This window comes from Lactuca sativa, chromosome 3 (assembly GCF_002870075.4).
Source record: "Lactuca sativa cultivar Salinas chromosome 3, Lsat_Salinas_v11, whole genome shotgun sequence".
Classification (NCBI taxonomy): domain Eukaryota; kingdom Viridiplantae; phylum Streptophyta; class Magnoliopsida; order Asterales; family Asteraceae; genus Lactuca; species Lactuca sativa.
In genome coordinates this window covers 78,811,608-78,837,138 of record NC_056625.2, presented here as the reverse complement: position 1 = coordinate 78,837,138, position 25,531 = coordinate 78,811,608, and the positions used below count along the sequence as shown (strand labels likewise).

General features: G+C 35.1%; 2 protein-coding genes across 2 annotated transcripts; both read left to right on the top strand.

The window, feature by feature from the left end:
- Positions 1-4,733: 4,733 nt before the first annotated feature.
- On the top strand, positions 4,734-7,072 carry LOC111907584 (LEAF RUST 10 DISEASE-RESISTANCE LOCUS RECEPTOR-LIKE PROTEIN KINASE-like 1.1). The gene is made up of 3 exons (XM_023903390.2): positions 4,734-5,478; positions 5,587-5,619; positions 5,726-7,072. Exons 1-3 carry the CDS (start codon positions 4,734-4,736, stop codon positions 6,871-6,873), a joined length of 1,926 nt encoding a protein of 641 aa, XP_023759158.1. The 3' UTR covers positions 6,874-7,072.
- Positions 7,073-8,149: 1,077 nt separating this feature from the next.
- LOC111907582 (LEAF RUST 10 DISEASE-RESISTANCE LOCUS RECEPTOR-LIKE PROTEIN KINASE-like 1.1) lies at positions 8,150-10,499 on the top strand. The gene is made up of 4 exons (XM_023903389.2): positions 8,150-8,888; positions 8,980-9,012; positions 9,098-9,337; positions 9,423-10,499. The coding sequence occupies exons 1-4, from the start codon at positions 8,150-8,152 to the stop codon at positions 10,367-10,369; spliced, it is 1,959 nt and encodes a 652-aa protein (XP_023759157.1). The 3' UTR covers positions 10,370-10,499.
- Positions 10,500-25,531: the final 15,032 nt, after the last annotated feature.

The following is a 25,531-nucleotide window of genomic DNA, read 5'->3' as shown; positions in this document are numbered from 1 at the left end:
AGATATTTATAAAAGAGGCACAATTTCTATGTTTTTAGCCCAAATGTACCAAAGACTTTTCTCTATTGAACAAAATAGACCTAAAAGATATATAATGTATGAAGTCTCAAGTACATTTGTGACAATAAGTGTCTAACCTTTTCTGCTGGACATTTGAAATGATTCTTCCCATCTTTTTTGCCTCTGTTCTTCTCTCTTGTTTGCCTTTTCTTCACTCTGCTACAGACCACAACATTTCCAAATCTATCTGCCCAAAGATTTCATTTGCCCAAATTTTTCCCCATTCACGTACCCATTTTATAATACCATTGACACCAATTGTGGGTTGATCAAGGTCAACTGTACTTCATATGGTGGGGAAATTGAAATTGCAGGAGAGTCACATGAGATTGTTTCCAAGTATGTGTCAGATCCTCAGGTCATGATCCGTAATGCAACATTTGAAAGACTTATAGATAATAAAAGTTGTGAGGCACTTATGGATAATTTCACTTCTCCAAGTCCTCTTTTGTATTCAATTTTAAACCTAAAGAAACATCGACGCATATGTATCTTGTCTTCATCGTCGATAACCACCACCATCTTCTTGTCCTTCGGGTTGCTGACCACCACCATCATCTTCATCGCAGTCGACCATCGTCACTACCCACTTCCTTCCGAGATTATTTTGGCATCATAGGAGATGATCCACAACTAAGGCACTTCTCCATTATCCATCTTTTCTCCTTTTTTTTTCCTTTTTGCAAAATGGAATGTAAATACTGGATGTCTTAACTAGGTTATTGGATATACTGGAAATGATGATAGGAAAAATTCGTATTTGACCAAGATTTGACCATTGAAAACCTTAAGGTATTAAAATTAACAATGGTCTTCAATTAACAATGTAAGAATACAATTGGGTGTTTCTTGATGTTTTAATGTCCTTTTATATCAAATTGCCAAGCTTTTGGGGAGGGCTTTTTGGAAGAAAAGCTTAAAGCTTTCTATAATCTGATCCAATTCCTAAGAATGTAAGTTGTTATTTTGGGATTTTGGTTTCTATATATTTATTCTTAGAGTAAGTTATAACTTTTTCTTTTGATGATTGTTAGAATGATGGTGATGTGAAGATAGTAGTTGGGAATAACTTTGATGATATTGTCTTGGATGAGTCAAAAGATGTTCTACTAGAGGTAAGATGGAATCGAGGAAGGAATGGAATAGTTTATTCCATCATGGAATGGAATGAAAAATTACAATATAACCCATTTTTATCTATATGTAGATTTATGCACCATGATGTGGGCATTATCAAGCTCTAGAACCAACTTACAACAAACTTGCTAAACATTTACATGATATTGATTCCTTAGTAATAGCAAAGATGGATAGAACTACAAATGAACATCCAAAGGCAAAGGTACATTTTTTTTAAAATTTTAATCTTTTGAATCTATTGTCCCTCGTTATTGTATATTTGGAATCTAAAATTATATTAGTAGTAAATACAATACTTTTGAATGTATTCTATGTATTCTGTCAGAATATATTCTGCCAGAATAAAATCTATGTATTCTGCCAGAATGTAATTTATGTATTCTATCATGTTCTATGTATTCTACCAGAATATATAAAGTGATAGTTAATTGCAAGTAACATGTTTTTAACCATTATTAGCTTATGTTGTATTTGTGATAGGAATGGCTGGAAGAATGTGTTGAAGACCTAATTGTAATAATTTGAAGAATGAATAAAGTTTGATCATACTCACAATTTAAGAATGTTGTTATTTTTTAAGAATTTTATTCATTTTTGTTGATATTCTTTTAGAATATGTATAATTATATTAAAATGTACAAGGCTTTTAGTCTGTAAGAATATGTATGAAATTGTATTTAAGTTTGGATGTATAAGAATATGTTAGAATGTTGTTATTTTTAAACCTCGGATTCAAGAATTTTGTTATTCTTTAAAAATATTCTAATAAAATAAAATTATGAAAGAACATCATTCTAGCAAAGCAATATTCTGATAGAATAAAATCGGTTATGTTAACAAATTAAGTTAGAACTAAAATTGAATTAATTAAAAAAAATCAGATTTTTAAAATTAATAGAATTAATTATCCTTAAAAAATCGAAAATTTTCTTTTATAAATGTAATTAATTGTCCAAAATACCATTTTGTTAAAATTTGTGTCATTATATTGTACATATTATCTCATTTTAATATCATACACTCTCAAATCATGTCCATTAATTAATTTCATCCGTTGGTCGAGATCTGTGTATTTTGGCACACAATAGTTAGTAAAAACAAAATACCCTAAGCCTATATATATATATATATATATATATATATATATATATATATATATATATATATATATATATTATCAGAGTCGACGTCACGCACTCTTGTGGCTCAACACATCCTTATATATCCTCATCGAGCATTCGACTCGGTGTTAGTTTATCCCAATTCGATGCGGCACGATCTTATAAGTGACTATATTTGTTGGAGTTTCCCTCTCTCCACAATAGCTCTTTTGGAGAAACAATATTGGGCTCCACATATATTTACACGAAATTCACTGTCCACTCTCAAAGTTGCATCATCTGTTGTGACAATGTAAGCATGTTTTATCTTTTGGGGAACCTTTTAATATTAACACACTAAATACATTGAAGTGAACATTCACTTTGTTCAAAAGAATGTCACTAAAGACGAGGTTCGAGTTTAATATTAACATACTAAATACATTGAAATGAACATTCACTTTGTTAAGAAGAATGTCACTAAAGACAAGGTTTGAGTTCTTCACGTTCCTTCTTGATATCAGCTGGCCAATATCTTCACTAAAGATGTACCATAAAGACTATTTGATGACTTTTAGCCTCAAGACACTCTCTACATCCATAATCTTCCCGTCAAGACTACTGGGGACTATTAGAGTAAATACCTTATTTGTATACTTATCTTAGAGATATTTTATGCTAGAGATATACTTTCCTTATTGTATAGATCATGCATGCATGCATATATATATATATATATATATATATATATATATATATATATATATATATATATATATATATATATATATATATATATATATATCATCAGTGGCGGACGCAGACTGTTTTAGTAGAGGTGTCCCTCGTACTTCAAGTCGGTGCACCTAATAGAAAAAACGAAATATATATATATATATATATATATATATATATATATATATATATATATATATATATATTACACTACTGGAAGTTGAGCAGTGGCCTGGGACCCCCAATGCTCCACTAAGGTCCGTCACTGCGTATCATATCAATGAAAGAGATCATTACAGTTCACATTAACTTACAATGTTACTAGATTTCGGATTGTGTTTGACCTATAAATCCCGACAAAGATTTAGGCGGAGTAAATAATGATGTTACGTGAAGAATACTCTGTTTCTAATAAGGTATAGTATCTAACATGGTGTCAAATGCTCTTTGTGAAGGAATGGTGGTTATGGTTGCCTCTTGAAAGTTTGTAGTAATTAGATATGTTTAGAAAATTTTGGTTAGAATTACAAATATTCAAATTAGAACTATAATCAAATTGTATATTCCACACTCCTTTTGCAAAGATCCTAGATCCACCACTGCATTATCAACATCACATTCATAAATGAATTTTGATATTTTAATTCCGTTAGTACATTCTTTAATCTTAATTCTTAACAGATGTATCCTCGCTCACATTTTCATGAAATTAATTAATGTCTTGTTGATTTGGTATTTCAAACTTCAAAGAAAGGCAAAGATTAGAATTGGTAAAAGAAGCAAGGACCATGGAGACTGAAGAGTCAATGAGTCAAGTCTTGATAGTTTATCTTGATGCAGTAGATGAGCATTTCATCAAAATTTCAGTCGACTTGTTTGAAAGACTTGGTTTGTACAGAAACTTCAAGTCAACTGCTGGGTTCCATATGATAAACAACCTACATTATTTATATTTTGATGCTGCAAAAAGCATCAAAATAAAGTAAGCACTTAATAAATAGTAATAAGGTTGTTGATAAAACAATAATAATAAAAAAAGCAAAATAAGGTCATATGCTCTCATGGTAATAACCTCTTTGATAGTTATTTCAAATAGTAATAAAAAAAAGTTCCTTTTTAAGGTCAATTTCAAGGTTAAATATCTCTCAGAGAATAAGTATATACTCATATCCTACATACTGTTCTATACGTTCTTCTAGGATGCTGTGATATACTGGAAATTTAAGAAATGATTGTTGATTCTAAAGATGTGATATGCGTAAACGTAGATTATCTAGGCATAAAATTGGAACCACATGAAACTTTCCAACTTATGTTATGGCATTTGAAAGGGGTTAAAGATGGATGGAGAAGAAGAGACAAGAGTGGGTGACTTAAAAGTCTTGATGGTCTTTATCAATAAGGAGAAAATTGCAAAAGTGACAGAATTTCTATGTCTTTGGATTATAAATTGGGGCAAGTTGTGTCTTTGAGTGTGAAAGCTTCGTAAATGCTGGTCACATAAGACCTCATATCACCTCTTTTAGCCTAAGTTTTGCAACGACTTCCTCTAATAGTAGTCTGGTAGAAGAGAGAGAGAGAGAGAGATATTATATATGTGTATGTGTATGTGTATGTGTATGCACAGTCATTTATATAGCAGAGTCTAAAGAACACATGGAAGAATAATTGTCTAAGCTTTTCTTTTGTACATTTAAAATGATTCTCATATTTATTCTTTCCTCCATTCTTCTCTCTTGTTTGTCTTTCGTTTACTCTGCTACAGACCACAACACTTCTATGTCTATCTGCCCTGAAAGTTTCAGTTGCCCGAAATTAGCCCCATTCAAGTACCCATTTTATAATGCCACTGATGACAAACAATGCGGGTTGATCAAGGTCAATTGTACTTCAAATGGTGGGAGCATTCAACTTGGAGAAGACTCATATAAGATTGGTAGCCAGCTTGGGTCTGAACCTTGTGTCCTAGTCCATAATAGAAGCTTTGAAAAACTTGTGAATGAAAAAGATTGTAAGGCACTTATGGATAATTTCACTTCTCCAAGTCCTCATTTGTATTCCATTTCACTCGTAACCTTCATCACTCTCTACAAATGCACAAACAATTCCAATAATAATGCACAAACCGAGGCTTATTTTCACCGATCAAATTACCATAGATACAACGGATTTGAAGGTTACAATTTCTACTACAAGTATTTAATCAGCAATACAACAGTTCCAGGTGATCTGCCGCCTACATGTCAAGTAATATGGCTGCCTGTGAAACTGGGAGAGCCAGGTGACTATAAAGTACTTAACGAGACCAACATATTTTCTCTTCTAACTTCTGAATTCCCTATTTGTTTTACTTCAATCTCCTGCAATAAATGTGACAAGGAAGGGGGTATGTGCCATGTTGATGTTATTAATAGACCGTTTCTGTGTAAAGACGCCAAAAAGGGTATTTACACTATTTCTTTCCTTTTCCTTTCCACCTTATTCTCTACATGTGAATTGTTTTATTTTTTATAATATATATGACTTATCTTTTGTTGTTTGGTTGCTGCAGGAAAACCATTCAAAAAATTGAAACTAATCTTAGGTAATATACCTATTTCATCTAATGAATCACTACTAAATATATAAATACATACACACACATACATGTAGGAATTTGTACCTGAAGGTGTTGCATTTTCTTGCTCTAGTTTTTCCTGGATCAGCCTTCATCCTCTTTCTTGTCATCTTCATAATTTGGCATCGCTACAAGAAGAGCTCTTTTTCTTGTTTCTCATCAAAGGACAAATCACCAATAGTTGAAGATGGGAGTCTTTTCTATGGCGTCTCAGTTTTCTCCTACACAGAGCTTGAAGACGCCACCCAAAATTTCGAACATTCTAAGGAACTAGGGAATGGAGGTTTTGGAGCTGTTTACTATGGTAAACTACAAGATGGAAGAGAAGTAGCAGTGAAGAGACTTTATGAGCACAACTACAAACGAGTCCAACAGTTTGTGAATGAGGTTAGAATCCTCACTGGTTTACGCCACCCCAACCTTGTGGTGCTCTATGGTTGCACCTCTCGACAAAGCCATGAACTTCTCCTTGTGTACGAGTACATCTCCAATGGAACTGTTTCTGATCACCTCCATGGGAAACAAGCAAATCAAAGATTGCTGACATGGCCGTTAAGAATGAACATCGCCATTGAAGCTGCGAGAGCATTAGTGTACCTTCATGCCTCTGAAATCATACACCGAGATGTCAAGACGAGTAACATTCTCCTTGATCAGAATTTCAGTGCCAAGGTAGCAGATTTTGGACTCTCGAGGCTGTTACCAAATGATGTCACGCATGTGTCTACAGCTCCTCAGGGAACACCAGGATATTTGGATCCCCAATATCACAATCGTTACCAATTAACAGATAAGAGTGATGTTTACAGCTTTGGAGTGGTCTTGATTGAACTAATATCATCGATGAGGGCTGTCGACTTAAATAGGTCTGATGACGAGATTAGTTTGGCTAATCTGGCTTTGAACAAGATCCAAAGATGTGCGTTAGATCAATTGATCGATCCTGATCTAGGATCCGATTCAGATGCTGAAACCATGAGGATGATAACATCAGTGGCAGAGTTGGCTTTTCAGTGTTTACAATATTATTCAGAAATGAGGCCTACGATGAATGAGGTGCTTGATTTGTTGGAGGATATTCAATCCCCAGGGAGAATTGATGCTGATGAAAGTATCACAGATATGGAAAAAATAAAACCACCACCTCCTTCGGAAGCCAGTGATAAGACGGTTTTGTTGAAAGATTTCCTGCGTTCGCCAGTCTCCATCACTAGTGAATGACATAGCTCTAGCACTGCATCAACTACACTCCCTGTCAGATAGATGGCATCACAACATACGATCACTGTGCATATTCATTAACTCCGTGTGGTTTTTGTTCAATTTTTCCAATCGTTTCTATGCCCTAAATATTTGTGTTATTGTGAGCTCATGAAAAGGAATGTAATTAACATTAAGTTCCTATTTCTTTTCGATTTAATTGGGACAGCTATAAATGTTACTTTTCAACTTAATGGATTAAGTGACAGAAGAGTCCCTTTATGCATTTGGTACAGGTGGGGTTGTCAATAACAGGGAGAGAGGCGTACCAGAGGGGGGTGGGGGGTATCAACCCCGGACCTGAAAAACTAAGCCAAAAAGCCTTAATCCATATGATGTTTGGTATATTCAGATAATACGCAGGTAAATAAATCTAAACTAAATGTTGATAATTACATGTGACTAATGAACAACAAAAGTCAATGAGCGTGTTAGTCAAGTCTTGATCCATAAAGGAAATTTTGATCAAAATTTCCGTCCACTTATTTAAAAGACTTGGTCTTTATAGAAACTTCAGGTAACTGCCTGGGTTTCCACATGGTAAAACAGCTTAATTTATTTATATTTTCATGATGCTGCAAAAATTCAAATAAAGTGAACACTTATATTACCTTGATAATTTTCTTCCAGTGGGTTGTTTCCTTCAAAATGTTTTTTGTTTCTTGTTTACCAACAATTTCATACCATTTTCACCGTTCCATGGCGACTATTTCTGTCCGTGAAAAAAGTATATATTCCTACGGATATTCCACATACACATTCTGACGTTATGTCTACACTTTCTTCTTTGATGATTTAATATTGGAAATTTAATAAAACGGTGTCTAACTTACAAAGATGTCTTGTTGGTAAGTTTGAATTATGGCAGTTGAAAAGTATTAGATGGGATGAAGAGGAAACCACATGAAACTTTCCAAGTCAACTTTTTGATGTTTCAAAGGGGTTAAGGATTAATGGAGGAGAAGAATCTGGGACTCGAAAGTCTTGATAGTGGTGCTCAATGAAGAGAAAATTATAAAAGTGACAGAATTTTCTATGTTTTTGTCATACACGTGAGGGCAAGTTGAGTTTGTGAGTGTGAAAAGCTAAAAGATTCTTAAATGGTAGTCACATCAGACCTCATTTAACCTCTTTTAGCCCAACCGTACCAAAGACTTTCTGTAAAGAAAAAATAGACCTAAAAGATATATATGTAAATACATAATTATGTTTGGAGAGTCTCAACAACATTTGTGAAATGATTCTGGCCATCTTTTTTGCCTCTGTTCTTCTCTCTTGTTTGCCTTTTCTTCACTCTGCTACAGACCACAACATTTCCAAATCTATCTGCCCAAAAGATTTCATTTGCCCAAATTTTTCCCCATTCACGTACCCATTTTATAATACCACTGACACCAATTGTGGGTTGATCAAGGTCAACTGTACATCATATGGTGGGGAAATTGAAATTGGAGGAGAGTCACATGAGATTGTTTCCAAGTATGTGTCAGATCCTCTGGTCATGATCCATAACAAAACGTTTGAAAGACTTGTAAATGAGACAAAGTGCGAGGCACTTGCGTATAACTTCACTTCTCCGAGTCCTCTTTTGTATTCGATTTCAATCCTACCCTTCATCACTCTCTACAAATGTACAAATCATACCAATTCTATAAATGCCTCAAAATACTTTCAACAACATAATTATAGTGGATACGACAGATGCAATGATCATGATTTCTACTATGATTATTCAATGATCAGCTATGCAGAATTTCTACCTGATCTTCCGCCTACATGTCAAGTAATACAGCTTCCTGTGAAATTTCGAGGGCCAAATGATCCTCAAGTACCTGACACTACCAACATATTTTCTATTCTTGGTTCCACGTTCTCTGTTTCATTTAACTTGTCAACTCCCTGTCATAAGTGTCATCAGGAAGATGGCCAGTGTAATATTCACAATGGATTGTTTCAGTGTTTGGATGCCAAAAAGGGTATTTACAACTTTTTTTTTTTCATATTCCTTTCATATGTATTCATGAAATTGGTTTTTTTGTTTAATCTTCTGTTGTTTGGTTGTGGCAGAAAAACAACGCAGAAAACTTAAGCTGACTCTAGGTAATATTACATATTGGATTGAATGCATTACTACCAAATATATAAATACATAAATACACATAAATGAAAGAATTTGTATCTAAAGGTGTTGCAGGATCCTCCTTCATCCTCATACTCTTTCTTGTCATCTTCATAACATGGGGCCGCTACAAGACAAACCCTTTTTCCTATTTCTCATCAAAAGACAAATCACCAAACGCTGAAGATGGGAGTACTCTCTTCCATGGCGCCTCTGTTTTCTCCTACACTGAACTCGAAGATGCCACCAGACATTTTGATCCAACTCGGGAATTAGGGAATGGAGGTTTTGGAGCTGTTTACTATGGTGAGAGCTTTACACTTGTTAAGAATATTGAGGGGTGTTTATTTTCACTTAAGTTATTCATCAAATCTGATCTTTCTATAAAAAGGTAAACTCCAAGATGGGAGAGAAGTTGCAGTGAAGAAACTCTACGAGCACAACTACAAAAGAGTACAACAATTTGTGAATGAGGTTAGAATCCTCACCAGATTACGCCACCCCAACCTTGTGGTGCTCTATGGTTGCACTTCTAGACAAAGCCATGAACTTCTCCTTGTGTGTGAGTACATTTCCAATGGGACACTTGCTGATCACCTCCATGGAAACCGAGCAAATGCAAGCTTACTACCATGGCCATTACGGATGAACATTGCCATTGAAACTGCCAGAGCTCTAGTGTACCTTCATGCCTCTGAAATCATACACCGAGATGTTAAGACTAGTAACATTCTTCTTGATCATAATTTTAGTGCGAAGGTAGCAGATTTTGGGCTCTCAAGGCTCTTACCAGATGATGTCAATCACGTGTCTACAGCTCCTCAAGGAACCCCAGGATATTTGGATCCCCAATATCACCATCGTTACCAATTAACAGATAAGAGTGATGTTTACAGCTTTGGAGTGGTCTTGATCGAACTGATATCATCGATGGTGGCTGTTGATTTAAATAGGTCTCAAGACGAGATTAGTTTGGCTAATCTGGCTTTAAACAAGATCCAAAGATGTGCGTTAGATCAATTGATCGACCCGGTTTTAGGATCCGATTCAGATCGTGAAGTCATGAGGATGGTTACATCAGTAGCAGAGTTGGCTTTTCAGTGTTTACAGTTTTATTCAGAAATGAGGCCTACAATGAATGAGGTGTTGGACGTGTTGGAGGATATTCAAGCCCAGGGGAGAATAGATGCTGAAGAGTCGAAAACCCTAAAACCGCCAACTCGGTCGGAAAACACTGATACGACGGTTTTGTTGAAAAACTTCCCGCCTTCGCCGGTGTCCGTTACTGGTGAATGGCATAGCGATAGCACTGGATCAACTACACTAAGCATCAGATAGATTGGAGATGAAGAATCGTATAAGAACATAGGACAGATTTCTGTTAAATTTATCCATCGCTTCTACGCCCTAAGTATATAAAGTTTTGATGAGATCATTAATGTATACCATCGACTAGTAGCTTCAAAAATTGCACTTATTTTAGAATTCCTCGATAATAAGCAAATTCATACTTCAATTCATGTACTTCCATGGAATTGAAGGTATCGAAAGAGATATGTCTCTGAGCATATCCGACGCCACAGTCGCCACTTCTAATTTTTCTTCAAGTCAGCGTATGACAGTCAGTTATTTGAAATTTTCAGAAAAACCTCTCTTTACACTCTTTAAAAGTCATTATAAATAGGAATAAAAGAATAAAGATAATTTCATAAAAAACCTTTTGTGGTAAATATCAATTTTATCTAAAAAAAAAAAAAAAGAGAAAAAATGACAAAAATAGTCATTTACATTAATTACATTACAAAAATAATAATAAAAAACCGAAGTTGCAAAAATAACAATGAATTTCGCAGATGGAATAGTCTCATCTGCGAAATGGGCTTTCCATCTGCGAAAGTACAAGCAGCTAAAGCATAATTGTGTTTTAGCTGTTTGTACATTCGCAGGTGGTTTATTTTATTTTATTTTTCTCTATATATATTGAAATTGCAGATGGAATAGCCCCATCTGCGATTTACTCTTATTCCATCTGTGAAATTGCGGTTATTTTTTATTTTATTTTATTTATTTTTTTATTTTTTTTAGTTTGACTATGAAATCAATTGGTTTGACTACGAAATAATGTTGCCGAACAAGAAGTTAAAGTTATGAATAGGCGTGTGGTAGATAAAACTAAAAAGAAAAAAAATTCAAGTCAAAAAAATGAAAAAAAACATGTTTACGGGCATTATGTTGATGTTGTTGATGTACGTTTAGATATAACCGAGCTACAAACCAATTGATTTCATAGTTAAACTTAAAATAAATAAATAAATAAATAAATAATTAAAAAATTAAAAAATAACCGCAATTTCACAGACGGAATCAGAGTAAATCGCAGGAGGGGGTTATTCCATCTGCGAATTTACCCTACAATTTCAATATATATAGAGAAAAAAAATAAAAAAAAAAAATAAACCACCTGCGAATGTACAAGCAGTTAAAGCACAGTTGTGCTTTAGCTGCTTATACATTCGCAGATGGAAAGCCCATTTCGCAGATGGATTATTCCATCTGCGAAATTCATGGTTATTTTTGCAACTTCGGTTTTTTTTTTTTTTTGCTATTTTTGTAATGTAATTAGTGTAAATGGCTATTTTAGTCATTTTCTCTTAAAAAAACCATAATTTAGAAGTCGGTCATAAGTATCTATGGCTGACATGCATAAGGCATGTCAGCATGCTCTTTTTTCTAAAAATGTAAAAATTAGTCATTTATATTATAAATAGAGATAAAGATAATATCACAAAAAGTCTTTTGGCGAAAAATACCGGTTTTATCCAAAAAAAAAATCATAATTTAGAGGGAAAATGACTTACTAAGGTAATTAACTATTCGGTATGTTCATATCTGGGTAATTATCTTTTTTTTGTACACATCTAAGTAACAAACTTGTTGAAAGTGTTCACATATGATCATTATAACCTGTTGTAAGAGTAAATTACACGAATGGTCCCTGTGGTTTGGTGGAATTTGTGTTTTTGGTCCCTAACTTATTTTTTTTAATTCGGATGGTCCCTACTGTTTATTTTTGTTGCATGTTTGGTCCTTGTCTTACATAGCAAGACTATTGTGCCCTTATTAATTTATTTTTTAATTAACTTTCTTATTTATGTATTTATTTTTTATATATTTAAAAAAAATTAATAGACCCCACATATTTGTATCTCCTTACCATCTCATCTCTCATTCTCCTCAACTTCTATTTATTTTTTATCTTTAGTGATATTAACATATTCACCATCTCTTTTTATTTCGTTCTTTTACCTCCGTTGAATCAACACCACAATCTACTAAAGATGAAGAGACAGTTGAAGGACCGAAAAAAGAAGAGATGGTGAAGACGTTGATATCACTAAAGATGGAAAATAAATCAAAGTTGAGGGAGATGAGAGATGGGATGGTGAGGAGATACAGATATGTGAGGTCTATTAATTTTTTTAAATATATAAAAAATAAATACATAAATAAGAAATTAAATAAAAAATAAATTAATAAGAGCACAATAGTCGTTTTAGGTAACACAGAGACCAAACGCGCAACAAAAATAAACAGTAAGGACCATTCGAGTTAAAAAAAATAAGCTGACCAAAAACACAAATTTCCGCAAACCATAGGGACCATTTGTGTAATTTACTCTTACTTTTCATTTTGTTCATTACATATGACCATTATAACCTGCTGTAACAGGTTGCATCCTAGATATAAACACCTTCAACAAGTTCGTTAACTAGATGTGTAAAAAAAACGATAATTACCCAGACGTGAACATACCAAAAAGTTAATTACTTTAGTAAAAACAAGTTGCGAACCTAGGTATCTAGCTAAACCACATAGCCTCATTTCCACTAAACTAGCAATGGATTTGTGTCGATACTCGTTGAAATTTAAACATATAGTAATCTAATAGCTTATATATTATATAAATACAAAATTTTCATATTATTCATATATTGAACATGTATTTCTATTTATCGTATTTTCAATATAATTTTTTTATATTCCCAATATAAATACTTATTTTTTTTCTTAGTATTTTGAATATAAATATGTATTTTTCATATTGTTAATACAAATACGTATATTTTTTTTATTTTTGTAAGTAGAAATACATTTTAAAGGTACTTATATATTTAGAATCTATTCATATAATTAAAAATATTTTTAAATTTAAAAATATATATTTGGTCTATTTATACACTTAGAAAGATATTTTTACAACTAAATATATAAATATGTTCTCAAATCTGCAAATACTCTTTCAAATATATATAAATATGTTCTTAATTGTAAAAATATTTTTGAAGTTTATAAGTACAATTTTAAATATATAAATACCTTTTAAAACATATTGTTATGATTATTAAATATAAATAAATATATTTTTACTTTATAAATACAATTTTCATTATAAAAATATGTTTATAAAGGTCTACATACACTTTCAAAATTATAAATACCTTTAAAATATTTTTAAACTTAAAAACATATTATGTACCTTTATAAATATATTTATACCTGTAAAAACATAAATAAAAATGTATGTATACACTAATAATAATAATAATAATAATAATAATAATAATAATAATCTAAATTGTATTTTATATATTTCAGTAACCTACATTATATATCATTTGTTCAAGATGTTAAACATAAGAAGCTTTCTACCCTAATAGTAAGATTCGGGGTTTGTGAATTTGATTCTAGACAATCTCATTTTCTTTCCTCCTTTAGAATTTTTATAATAAAAGATGCAGCAACACAGTTAGCACACATATGGCGGACACATCAGCAGTTCCGACCTATTCAACGCACATGTGGCTCGCCACCTTTATATATGACCTGCTCAGCCTGTAAAAATGGTAAAATTGAACTTTTTTTAGAAAGTTTGCGACATAAACAAACCTAAATTCTGTCAGAGCGTAAAACCGACATTTTACGCCAAACTTAATGTTTTTTATGACATAGCCTTATATATATTAAGAATAAAAAAACAATCCTTCACATTTTATACCTCGTTAACATATCATAATTAAATACCAATAAAAAAACTCACGTCATTGTCTTGGTTCGAATAAGTATAGCGAAATCTATGGACACTTGATTGAAATTTCTAAATGTCACGACGTTTCTAAAATGATAATAATGCAAACATATTTTTTTATAACATTCTTAAGAAACATAATACATCGATGTTGGAAATGTAACATGCTTAACATTCCTACATTACTAAAAAAGTTTACCTTTGTTTATATTTTCATTACTTGGTTGTGGTTTATTTTATCGAAATATATTCCAAAATGTATACTTGGTTGTGGTTTCGATAATATGACACAAACTTTAGGGGTCGCATTTGGTAAATAACAGGGACCAAAAGTGGCAAACTCTTAAAACATTTGTGGCTAAATTCTGAATCATGAAAAATTTAGTGTGTGAATAATGATTTGAGGAAAATAGGGAACCAAAAGTATCAACTCTTGAAACATTTGTGGCAAAATTCTTATCATAAAAAAGTTATTGTTCCTAGAACTATGATAAATGAAATTTTCAGTAAACTAAATTATATATATATATATATATATATATATATATATATATATATATAGAGAGAGAGAGAGAGAGAGAGTTATGTTCCAATGAGAACATTTTTCCCGTGAGAACATTTGAGAACATTTTTTAAATCATCACAACGATATCGGTTCACAGGCCATAAGATATAGTTCCATCGGATCTATAGCTAAATGTCACCAAATCTTCTTTGTTGATCTAGTTCCACAGTTCTCAACTCATGGATTTTCACCTTGTAAAATTGTGTGTGAATGTATGCCACAACTCTATGGTAATGTCGTTGGGCGATCTACTATCGGTCTGACATTCTCAACTGTGCTTCCGGTACCATCAACAAGCATAACAACTTTTCAAAATCATCTCCTCCCCTGATCTCAAAGTGTTCCAACAATTCACTAAAAATGAATGAGAATTTCATGCCCTTAAGCAGTGCCCTAAATCGCAGTTGTTCTTCTATCTTCTACAGCGTGGCACAAAAAGTAAAAAATAGAAAAAGAGAGATATCTAGAGAAAAAGGGTGCTAATGTTCAATGAAGAGGAAGAGTGATATATTGACTTTCTTTCTTCGTTTTCTGTTTCTTCTCAGCAGCAGGTAAGAAAAAGAAAACCCTCCCTACATCTAGCATTCTATAAACTATTAGTTTTTTATTTAGTATATAATATTTAATTCATTTAGAGGTGATAATATTAATACTGAATGATTTATAGATTATAATATCAATATTAACTGGGAATTTGTTAATATATTTTGACATAGGCATTCTGATCCAGACATATTATTTGTATAGATTTTTTATGAACACCAAGTGTTCAATGAAATGCCTCAATGAAAAAGTAGCATTTTATGTGAAAGTCTTTAACTTTGAACCCTCATTAAGCCAAGCATTAAGGACCTTAGGTTAAATTGAATTTCATATCTTAATAGCCTAATAAACAATCAACAATCATATAAAAAGTGATAAACTTAAGGCTTAACCATTAAGTCGTTAATAGAACACCAAAAGTGATTTAAAAGCTATTATGATCAATTTTCCCAAATCTGTCCTCCAACTTCTAAAATTCGTGCAAGTCAATAAGAACATCTAAAAATCATGAGACTTAGTTTTCTGGAAATCTTAGTTTGTCTAGTTTCTTCAAACTTTGAATCACATTTCGAAATTCCAACTCCTTGAAGGGTAAAATTGTAACATCCCGAGTTCAGGAGTGCAAGTTCAGGGTTCAAAGTGTAAATGTGAAAGAGCAACTCGGCGAGTCCATGGGTGGACTCGGCGAGTAGGTTCGCGATTTTGGTCGCGTGTTAAGTGGCCAACCCGGCGAGTCGGCGGCTGGACTCAGCGAGTTGGTGCTGTATGGAGAAAACCCTAATTTCGGAGGATGAGCCCTATATAAAGGACATTATACCCTCTCCCCAGCCTCTTTACCCTCTCTTGAAGTCCAGAAAACCCTAATGCGCGTTTGTGAGAGTTTTGAGAGCATTTGAACCTTGGAGAAGAGATTTTGGAAGAGATCTTGGAGAGTTAAGAGGCTTGGAGCAAGGGGCTTTGCTAGGATTCAGATTTCTCTTCTGTGGAGCTTCCTTTTGAGTGTTGGTGTTGGCCAGTGGTGGAGATCGTGTCAGTGGTTGGAGCATCTCGGTCTTATCTTTTCAGTTGGCAGTTGCGAGGTGAGTTATCCTCACTATATTAACAGGGTCTAAGGCACCAAGGCCGGCCCTTTATCGGATTGTAATCCGGGTATCGTTGTTATGATGTTGTTTTGCTATGTTTGCATCCTGGTAGTTAGGATGGTATATGTTAGAGACTTGGTTAAGGTCGGTATCCTGGTAAATAGGATAATGCTATGCTAGTGACCTGTTAGGTCGGTATCCTGTTTAGAGTATGTTATGTGATCTGCTAGATCGGTTTGATTGGATGTGAATTGTTATATGATTGTATGGTTATGTGCACATGGTTGTTGGACTGGGGTTGGGTTGAGGCGGGTCTTGCTTTGTACTGTAGGCCAACATACCCAGGGCGGACCGGTTATCCCGAAGGCCCAGCGAGCAGTCCGGATAGATTGTAGGCCCCAAGAGAGCGGACCAGACGTGCCGAGGCTCGGAGAGTGGACCAGGCCGACTAAAGGCCCAGTGCGGGCGGACCGGTCATATTGTAGACTCAGAGAGTGGACCATGTGGATTGAAGGCCTGGTGCGGGCGGACCAATCACATTGTAGACTCAATGTATATGGCTAGATTCGGAGGGTGGACCAGGTGGACTGAAGGCCGGTGCGGCGGACCAGTCACACAGTACACCCGAAGTGCATGGCTGTTCTGTGTTCTGTTATGATATGGCATGTTGTGCGTGTATGATATATGTGGTTGGTATTTTGGGGGTATCTCACTAAGCTTTCGGGCTTATAGTTGTGGTTTATTGTTTTTCAGGTTCTTTAGGAGACCGTGGCAAGGCAAATGCGTGATCATACCGCTCCTCATGATTATGTTTTATGATGTGGTTCTGGGAAGACTCTAATAATAATTGTATTGAAAACCTTTTTGTAATAGCTTTATGAAACCGGGTTGTTTTTGAAAAATTTAAATTGTTTGAAATTTTTAGAGTGTTACAAAAATTAGCAATCTTCTCAGGTTGTTCCATGCTGTCACAGATTTCATGCATTGTCTTGAAAAAATCATAATAAATTCATTAGAACTCCAAAAGCTAAAATTCCAAATCCTATAATTAGATATGGAAGTATAGTTTCCTACATATAAGGGTACTGATGTAATTCTTAGTAGATTGGTACAGTTTATTCCAAGAGTGTTGAGTGGTCCAGAAAGTGACAACCTAAAGTTACTATTGGGGCTAAGCTCTTAAAGTTCAAGACTTCAAGCTTCATCAAAAGGTATGTTATCTAACTAGGTTTTTGTAGTATAGTTGCTTCATATTTTGCTAGTTAGGATAAAACCTTAGAATATTGAATATTTGCATATATAATAGAGAAAACATAGATCAAAAGGTTATAGGGTTGCAATACACCATAGGAGTGTTAGAATGCTCAAAACCCATCAAATTATACATGCAATATTGTTTTTCCAAAGCATGGAGCCTAACTAGTATACAAATGTGATATATGAATCATAAAAACTAGTTGGATTATTACCTCTTTTATGTAGCTTGTGTTACTTGGACTTTAAGAGCTTAGCACCTCAAGTGTGATGCCTCAAATGCTTCACAAAACACCACCAACAATTAGAGAACTTGAGAGAGAGGTTAGGAGCAACCTAAAATCGGCTATATGCTTCTTATAACACTTTTGTGTCCGATTTTGACTAAGGGGTTATATATATATATATATATATATATATATATATATATATATATATATATATATATATATATATATATATATATATATATATATATATAGTGTGGAACTCCAAGAGTCTCATGTAAACCCTAATTCTTACACTTAGGCTTATGATCCATAACTCATGTGGACTAACTCTTCATGGACTCTCACATAAACTTAGCCCATCATGGATCAATAGCCCAAACCATATGTATCACTAATTTACATAAATAGTCCTTGTTAATTTAATTAGTCTCTTTTGATCACTAAATCAATTCCAAATCAATTCCTGATCAATACTAATTAAATAATATGATTTCTCCTATATTATACTTTTAATATATTAATAAATCATAAATAACCTCTTTCTTAAATATCCATCATATCAGATTGTTCTCATGAATGCAACCCATATGGACGATGCTACTCTCAGGTCAAGTACATACCAATTATAGTTATAGGCTTAGACACCTATTCCAACATCATGAACATAGCATGTTCTTGACCTATTAAGTTGTCTTTTCAGACCTTTAGAAGGGTTATGACTCATAAAAATGGGTTCCAAATGGTTGGTTTTGCTCCACACATCATTTAGAAGGTCTTAATAGATTAAGAAGTTGATCTAAGCACTTAATGGACATTCAAAGTCATAAAGTTGGAAACTTTATGACTCTTGAGGATATTTTAGCCATGGATCTGAAAGATGGACGTGAGAGCTTAAGCCATTAAGCTCTTATTGAGATTTTAGGCTTCTAGAGTACACCCCGCGTACGAGGTCAACCACCCCAATGGTGGTCAACACTCGAGTACACACTATGTACTCACTGTAGATTGACTCGGTGGAGTTGACTCGGCTGGGTTGACTTAGTTGATTTGACAAGTTTGACTTTGACTTTGACCAAGTTTGACTTAAGGGGTATTTTGGGATTTTGATTAAGATTAGTCATTTGGTTGGATAGGTGATGGTTGAGATAAGATTCAGAGTTGAGACCTCATCAACTTTTGTTCGGTTTGTAATGTGAGTTTTCCTCACCGTACGTACGGGTCGAAGGGACCAAGGCCGACCCATTGGTTTGATATCCTGTTATTAATTGATATTCTGAGTATGGAATAGATATGCATGATTAAGCTAATTGTCGATATGTTAGTCTGGTCGAACTGTAGGACTACCTATGATTATGTATGCATGATTATCTTTATATGTTTATTATCTATTATATGTCGACGTATTCGGTTGGGATGAGGCTGTACTACTTCGTGTTGTAGCCAAAAACCCATGGAACATTCCAAATATGAGCTGAGGGTCAGGTAGGTCATTCCAGACTCATATTGGGGGATTGTGAGCATTCCAGATACGAGTTGAGGACCGGGTGGTAGGTGTAACGCCCGTAGATTCGGGCTAGTCAATTTAGAGATAATAGGGGTCGAAAATGACTTCTCGACAAAAGATTATTTAGAATAAATAACCTTAACCAAGTTGTAGAATATGTCTCAAGGGTTCCGTACATATAAAGAGCGCCGAAAACCGAGTTATAACGAAGAAGTTATGACCTGTCGAAGTTTAGCGACGGAGCCGGCACGACACCGCGAAGACGTAAATAGTGAATTTATGGTAGAGCTTCTTTTAGCCTTAGTAATCTAAATGAAAGTCGTAGAATATGTTATCCTGAGAGCATCCATAAAAAGAATGCCCAAATATGACTTCTTATGAGGAAGTTATGATTTTTCGAAGTTTCGGTTTAGCGGTGTGCAGCCCGAAGTTTGAGTATCAGATCGAGCGGTTTTTAGCCGACACAACCTAAACGGGAATCGAAGATCTCATTATTAGTAGCGTAACGATAAAAAGATAGACGAAAATGGACATCGGATGAAGAAGTTATGAGATTTTAACGGACTAATTCTGTCCCGGCCTGTTAAAAATATAACTTTAAAAATAAAGTCAAAATTAGCCGACAGAGTCTAAATGAAAGTTATAGAGTACATCTCCACCTACGCGTGGATATAAAGAACGTCAAAAATGGAGTTTGTATGAACGAGTTACAAATTATAATAGCATATTTATGTATTAAAATAAAGTATAAATCATATATATATATATATATATATATATATATATATATATATATATCATTAGAAAGGTATCGACGATGCGGTCATTATAAGACTAATGTTGAGTTCTTTCGACATTAGTTTAGTACAAATATCATTAAATCCATTTAAAATAGTATTATAGAGGGTGTTTAGTTGTTTATATAACTAAAAGGTCACTAAGTAATTATGGAGGGTAGTTTATGAAAATTCAATTAGTATAAATAAGAGCATTGAGCTCTCATATTTCTTGCACCATTCTCTTGATTCAATAGTCTTTCTCTCCTTATCCCCTAAGCATTTCGGTCCCTCGTGATTCGACTTCTTTTTCTGTAGTTTTTAGTATAGTAAGGTGAGTACTGAAGCGCTGCACGAATCTTTCTTAGAAAGATTCAGTGACGAAGTTCTGCCCCTACAAAGCCCGACTCCTAGCTAAAATCCCCTTGTAAGTAAGTTATGCTTACCCTATTTTAATATAGCTTATATTTAAAATTAATATTATTATTATTATGACCTTATAATAAATATTTGAACTATTATTATGACTTATATAAGTGTTGTTATAGTATATTTTTAACTACTCACGGTACAGGAAATCTGGTTTAAAGGGTCGCATAAGGTTGTGGATTTCAGAAGTGCTATACGCCAAAATGGTCCTGCCCTCCGGTGTTTTATGTCTGGCCCCTGTCTGTACATAGTGGTTAGAAAATATTGTTTAAACACTTATATAATAATAATAATAATAATAATAATAATAATAATAATAATAATAATAATAATAATAATAATAATAATAAGACTAATAATTAGTCACGGTAAATATTAGACTAAAATCTAGTGGTAATAATACTAGGTTTCGTCGAAGGAAACTATTTTAAAGTAAACGAAGCGTTGTCCGAGTACCGAGTCACCACCTTCTCAGGTGAGTGCATAGTTACTTTCATCTTACACATAGATATGAAGTATTTTTATATAAATTACATGCTATGTGTGCATATTATCTGAATACTTGATGTCTATGCTGGATGAACGATATTATACATGTTTTAAATGATTTAAACTGTATATGTATTTTATATCTATGATAATGTTGGGGTAAGACATGGGTAGATGTAATAGATGGAATATGAGTTTGATGATGAGCTGATAGGTGTTATAGACCACGAGGTGAGGGTGAGAGGTGGACGATGTGAGAAGCCTTTTCCCAAACGATGGCCCCGTCATTCAGCAGAGTATGGATGACAACCACGGACTATTCTAGACTGTCCCGTGGAACACTAGCAGGCTCGCAACCTATAGGTGTTGTGAACGATGTGTTCACCCGGTGTACTCTAAACCTTGGCGACCATGCAGACTTGGTGCCTAAACCTTGGCAATCATGCAGACTTGATGTCTAAACCCTGGCGACTATGTAGACTTAGTGCCCGTTGTGTAAACATTGGCGATCATGCAGACTTGATGCCTAACCCCTGGCGACTATGCAGACTTGGTGCCTGTTGTATAAACCGTGGCAACGATGGACTTCGTGCCGATTCCTTAGGATGATCCTTAAGAATAAATGAACGATGAATAGCTGATTTTTAGGGTAGATCCTTAAGGATAAAGAAGATAATGGGGATGGGTAATTGGGTTGATTGCTCAATTGTTTAAACATAATAAATATATTATTGTGGGTTGAAAACCCTATGTACTCACCAGGTTTCCCAACCTGACCCATTCAGTTTATTTATATCACATGTGTTGTTATGAAGTCACATTACACTGAGAGATTAGGAGATATAAATCACTAGTGATAATGAATGTAAGTTCTGTTTATGCTTATGTTTCTGTATTGACGATGACATCCCAAATGTTTTAAAATGAATAAAAATACTTTTCTTCGTAAATGCTTTGACAACGTATTTATCATGTTTTGCTGGGAACAAATTCCGCAACATTTTTATTAAAAGAGGTACTCTGATTTTCATAAAGCATAAACAAAATCGGTCTTTTCTGACCGTGAAAATGGGGATGTCACAGTATGTCAGACTCATACTGAGGGCTTGAGGGTATTTCAGTCCGGTGATTGATTTGGTCAAGGAGCAAGCCAAACATAAGCTGTTGGCCAAAGGGCAAGCCAGACTAATGTTATGGGCTCATGGGTAATCCAATCTTTTAGCTGTGGACGCGGTACATGTTGTTATTGTGTATGTTATCTGTTTATGTGTTGGTATTTGGGGGGAACTTACTAAGCTTTGGCTTATAGTTTTTAGTTGTGGTTTCAGGTACTTCAGATGATAGCGGGAAGGCGAAGGCGTGACCATACACATCCTCTGTTTTATGTACTTTTAATTTATTAGATACTCTGATATGGAACAATACTTTGAAAACAATGATTTTGTAATCATTCTATGATTTGGAGTTGTTTTAAAAAGTTTAAATTTATTGTGATTTTTATGGATGTTGCATAAGGAAATTTTCATACTTCACTAATCCCAAGCCAAGTGTAATCCATAAATCGGGCATAAGACAATTTTACCCCTCCCAAGATCCAAAACCCTCACAACTTGTAAAAAGGCACACTTGCTCAAAAGTCAATGAAGGTCAACGATGATCATACATGGGGCGTACACATCTCCATGCTTGGTGTAGAGCGTTGGGCAGGAGGAGGCAGGTTCACAACTCGCTATGTTTAGCGTAGCTAGAAGTACGCTAAGTGTATGCAACATGTTCCAACACTACATTTTTAAGGTCTTAATCAATAGGATCTTTATTCAAACTTCAGATCTGACCATAAATAAACATATTAATCCATAAAGTCTATGATTTTGAGCCTTTGCATGGCTATAAAGAGCTAAAACCTAAAACGCTAACATTTCACCTCACCAAAGACTCCATAACTCTTGCATGGGAGAAAGGAAAGGGCCAAGCTAACATTTTTATGACTCTAAACACCTTAAAACGTATGAAAGGATATCTTATAATATCCGAAGTATTTCATACTCACAAAGATCAAATGCCTTAGGACAAAATGAACTAAAATGCAAGGCTAAACAACATCTATTAAAATAAGCTCCAAGGTTTGAACTTTATACCTTAAAAGGTGGATAAGGAGATAGAGATTCTGAATCTAAAAGCTAGAATGCACCACTACCTCTTGAATGATCTTTCTTCTTTATCAAGAACACTCAAGAATCACTTTCAAACTTCAAATCTCATTTAAAGAAGCTAGGGTTCGATTTTAGGGTTTGGAGGATATAGGGGCTGATCATAAGAAGGTCCAAGAGGGATTATGATGCTTAAATAGGGGTCATAACCCAAGAGATTAGGGTTTAGGAAAGCACGAATACACCCGGCGTACACACATGTACGCCAAGCGTACTCATATTTTGACTCGCCACTAGGGACAAATCTTCATAAGGGCAAGGGAGGGTTGTGCCCCCCCCCCCTGTTTTTTTTTCCAGAATTAGTCGTTTACTTTTAAATTTTTTACATATTAGACCTTAATCTAAAAAATTTGACTGTGCCCCCCTGTTCTCCACTTTTTATACATATTTTACTTTCGGTCCCCCCAACTCGAATGTTCAAGCTCCGTCACTGCCCGCCACAGAGTATTGACTTATGCCTGGCGTATGGCTTTGTACGCCCATTGTAAGGACATATTTTGCAAACTTTTAAAACATAAGGGACTGAAAATGAAAATACGTGACAACAGGTGTTACAAAAACCTAAACGCTTTAGCTTTTTGATCTAAAATCACACCGTGATTTAGAATGTCGCGCCACGATCCATGGATCATTTTGACATTGAGATAATCGGAAAGGATAGTTGTATGTAAGAACATCCACAATGGTGAGTTAAATTGAAACGACCCAAAAATTTCATTTTTCAATATAACCAAAAACCATAATCTGAGTGTCATATCATAAAACCATACGTGATGTATCTCAAACATAATAAAAACACTGTAGGGAAAACTGTATCATATCTATATCATATCAAAATCAAAAACTGAATCAACTCCCAGGATAAAAGCTGAAGCTGTGGTGTGTGCGATGCCATCATCCCGAGCTCTTCCCTTTGCTTGCGGAAGTACCTGAAACCAAAACTGAAACTGTAAGCACGAAGCTTAGTGAGCTCCCCCAAACTACCGCATACCATACAAGAACATATAAAGCACATACTAGGGCCTTGCCCCCTCCATCGGACCGAAGTCCGAAGCTGACTGACTGGGACCTTGTCCCCGTCATCGGACCGATGTCCGAAGCTGACTGACTGGGACCTTGTCCCCTCCATCGGACCGAAGTCCGAAGCTGACTAACCGGGACCTTTTCCCCTCCATCGGACCAAAGTCCGAAGCTAACTGACTGGGACCTTGTCCCCTCCATCGGACCGAAGTCTGAAGCTGACTGACCGGGACCTTGTCCCCTCCATCGGACCGAAGTCCGAAGCTAACTGACTGAACATAGCATAAACACATACATCCTGTCTGAGCCACGAAGGCATCAAACATACTAACTACTGTATTGGACCGGAGTCCTGAAACTACTACTAACTGAACGGGCCGGCATTGTGGCCTTAGACCCTGATCCTACTGGAAGGAAACTCACCTCGTGAACTAGCTGCTGTGTGTATGGCTCTGGAAGCTATCTGCTACTGCTCCGGTATCTCCCCGGCTACAAGTCCATAAACACACTCAATCAATGCTAAACACTGCACTGGGGTAAAATGACTCTTTTACCCTTGGTCAAAGTCAACTCTCCTGGTCAAAGTCAACCCACAGTTGACCTGACTCGCCGAGTTGGGCCGCCAACTCGACGAGTTCCTATTCTCACTCCTCGACCCTACTCGCTGCTACTCGTCGAGTATGGCATCAACTCGACGAGTTCTCTTTTGAATCAAAAACTTAGGCAATCTGCATCTGACTCGCCGAGTCATATGAACAACTCGACGAGTTGTTCTTCGAGCTAAGAAGATTGCCTTGGACTCGCTGAGTTGTATGAACAACTCGCCGAGTCCCTCCATTACTGAGTCTAACCTCAAACTCGCTGAGTCCACTCTACCACTCACTGGTCCTACTCGGCATCACTCGAAAAGGGAAAATCGGGGACTCTCGACTCGACTCGCCGAGTCGTTCTTCAGACTCGCCGAGTCGCTTGCATGCAACAACTCAAAACTCGATTCTGCTTGAATCCAGTGCATAAAACTTATAGACCTGGACTCCCTTAACTCGATTAGCACGTAAAGATTCTATCTTTACGTGCCCATATGCATCCATGAAGATAAAATAGCTCAAAATCATAAAGAGAAGGCTAGATCTAGGGTCTTCATACAAGGAATCAACAAAAGACAATAGATCCGGGCTCTACAACTCCTAAATGAACAGATCTAAGGATATCTCGACCTAATAGGGCATCCATACCATCATAAGGCTTGAGAAAAGCATCAAACTAGATCTAGAAGAGTTCTAATGGGGTTTTAAAGCATAAAAGGGAAGGA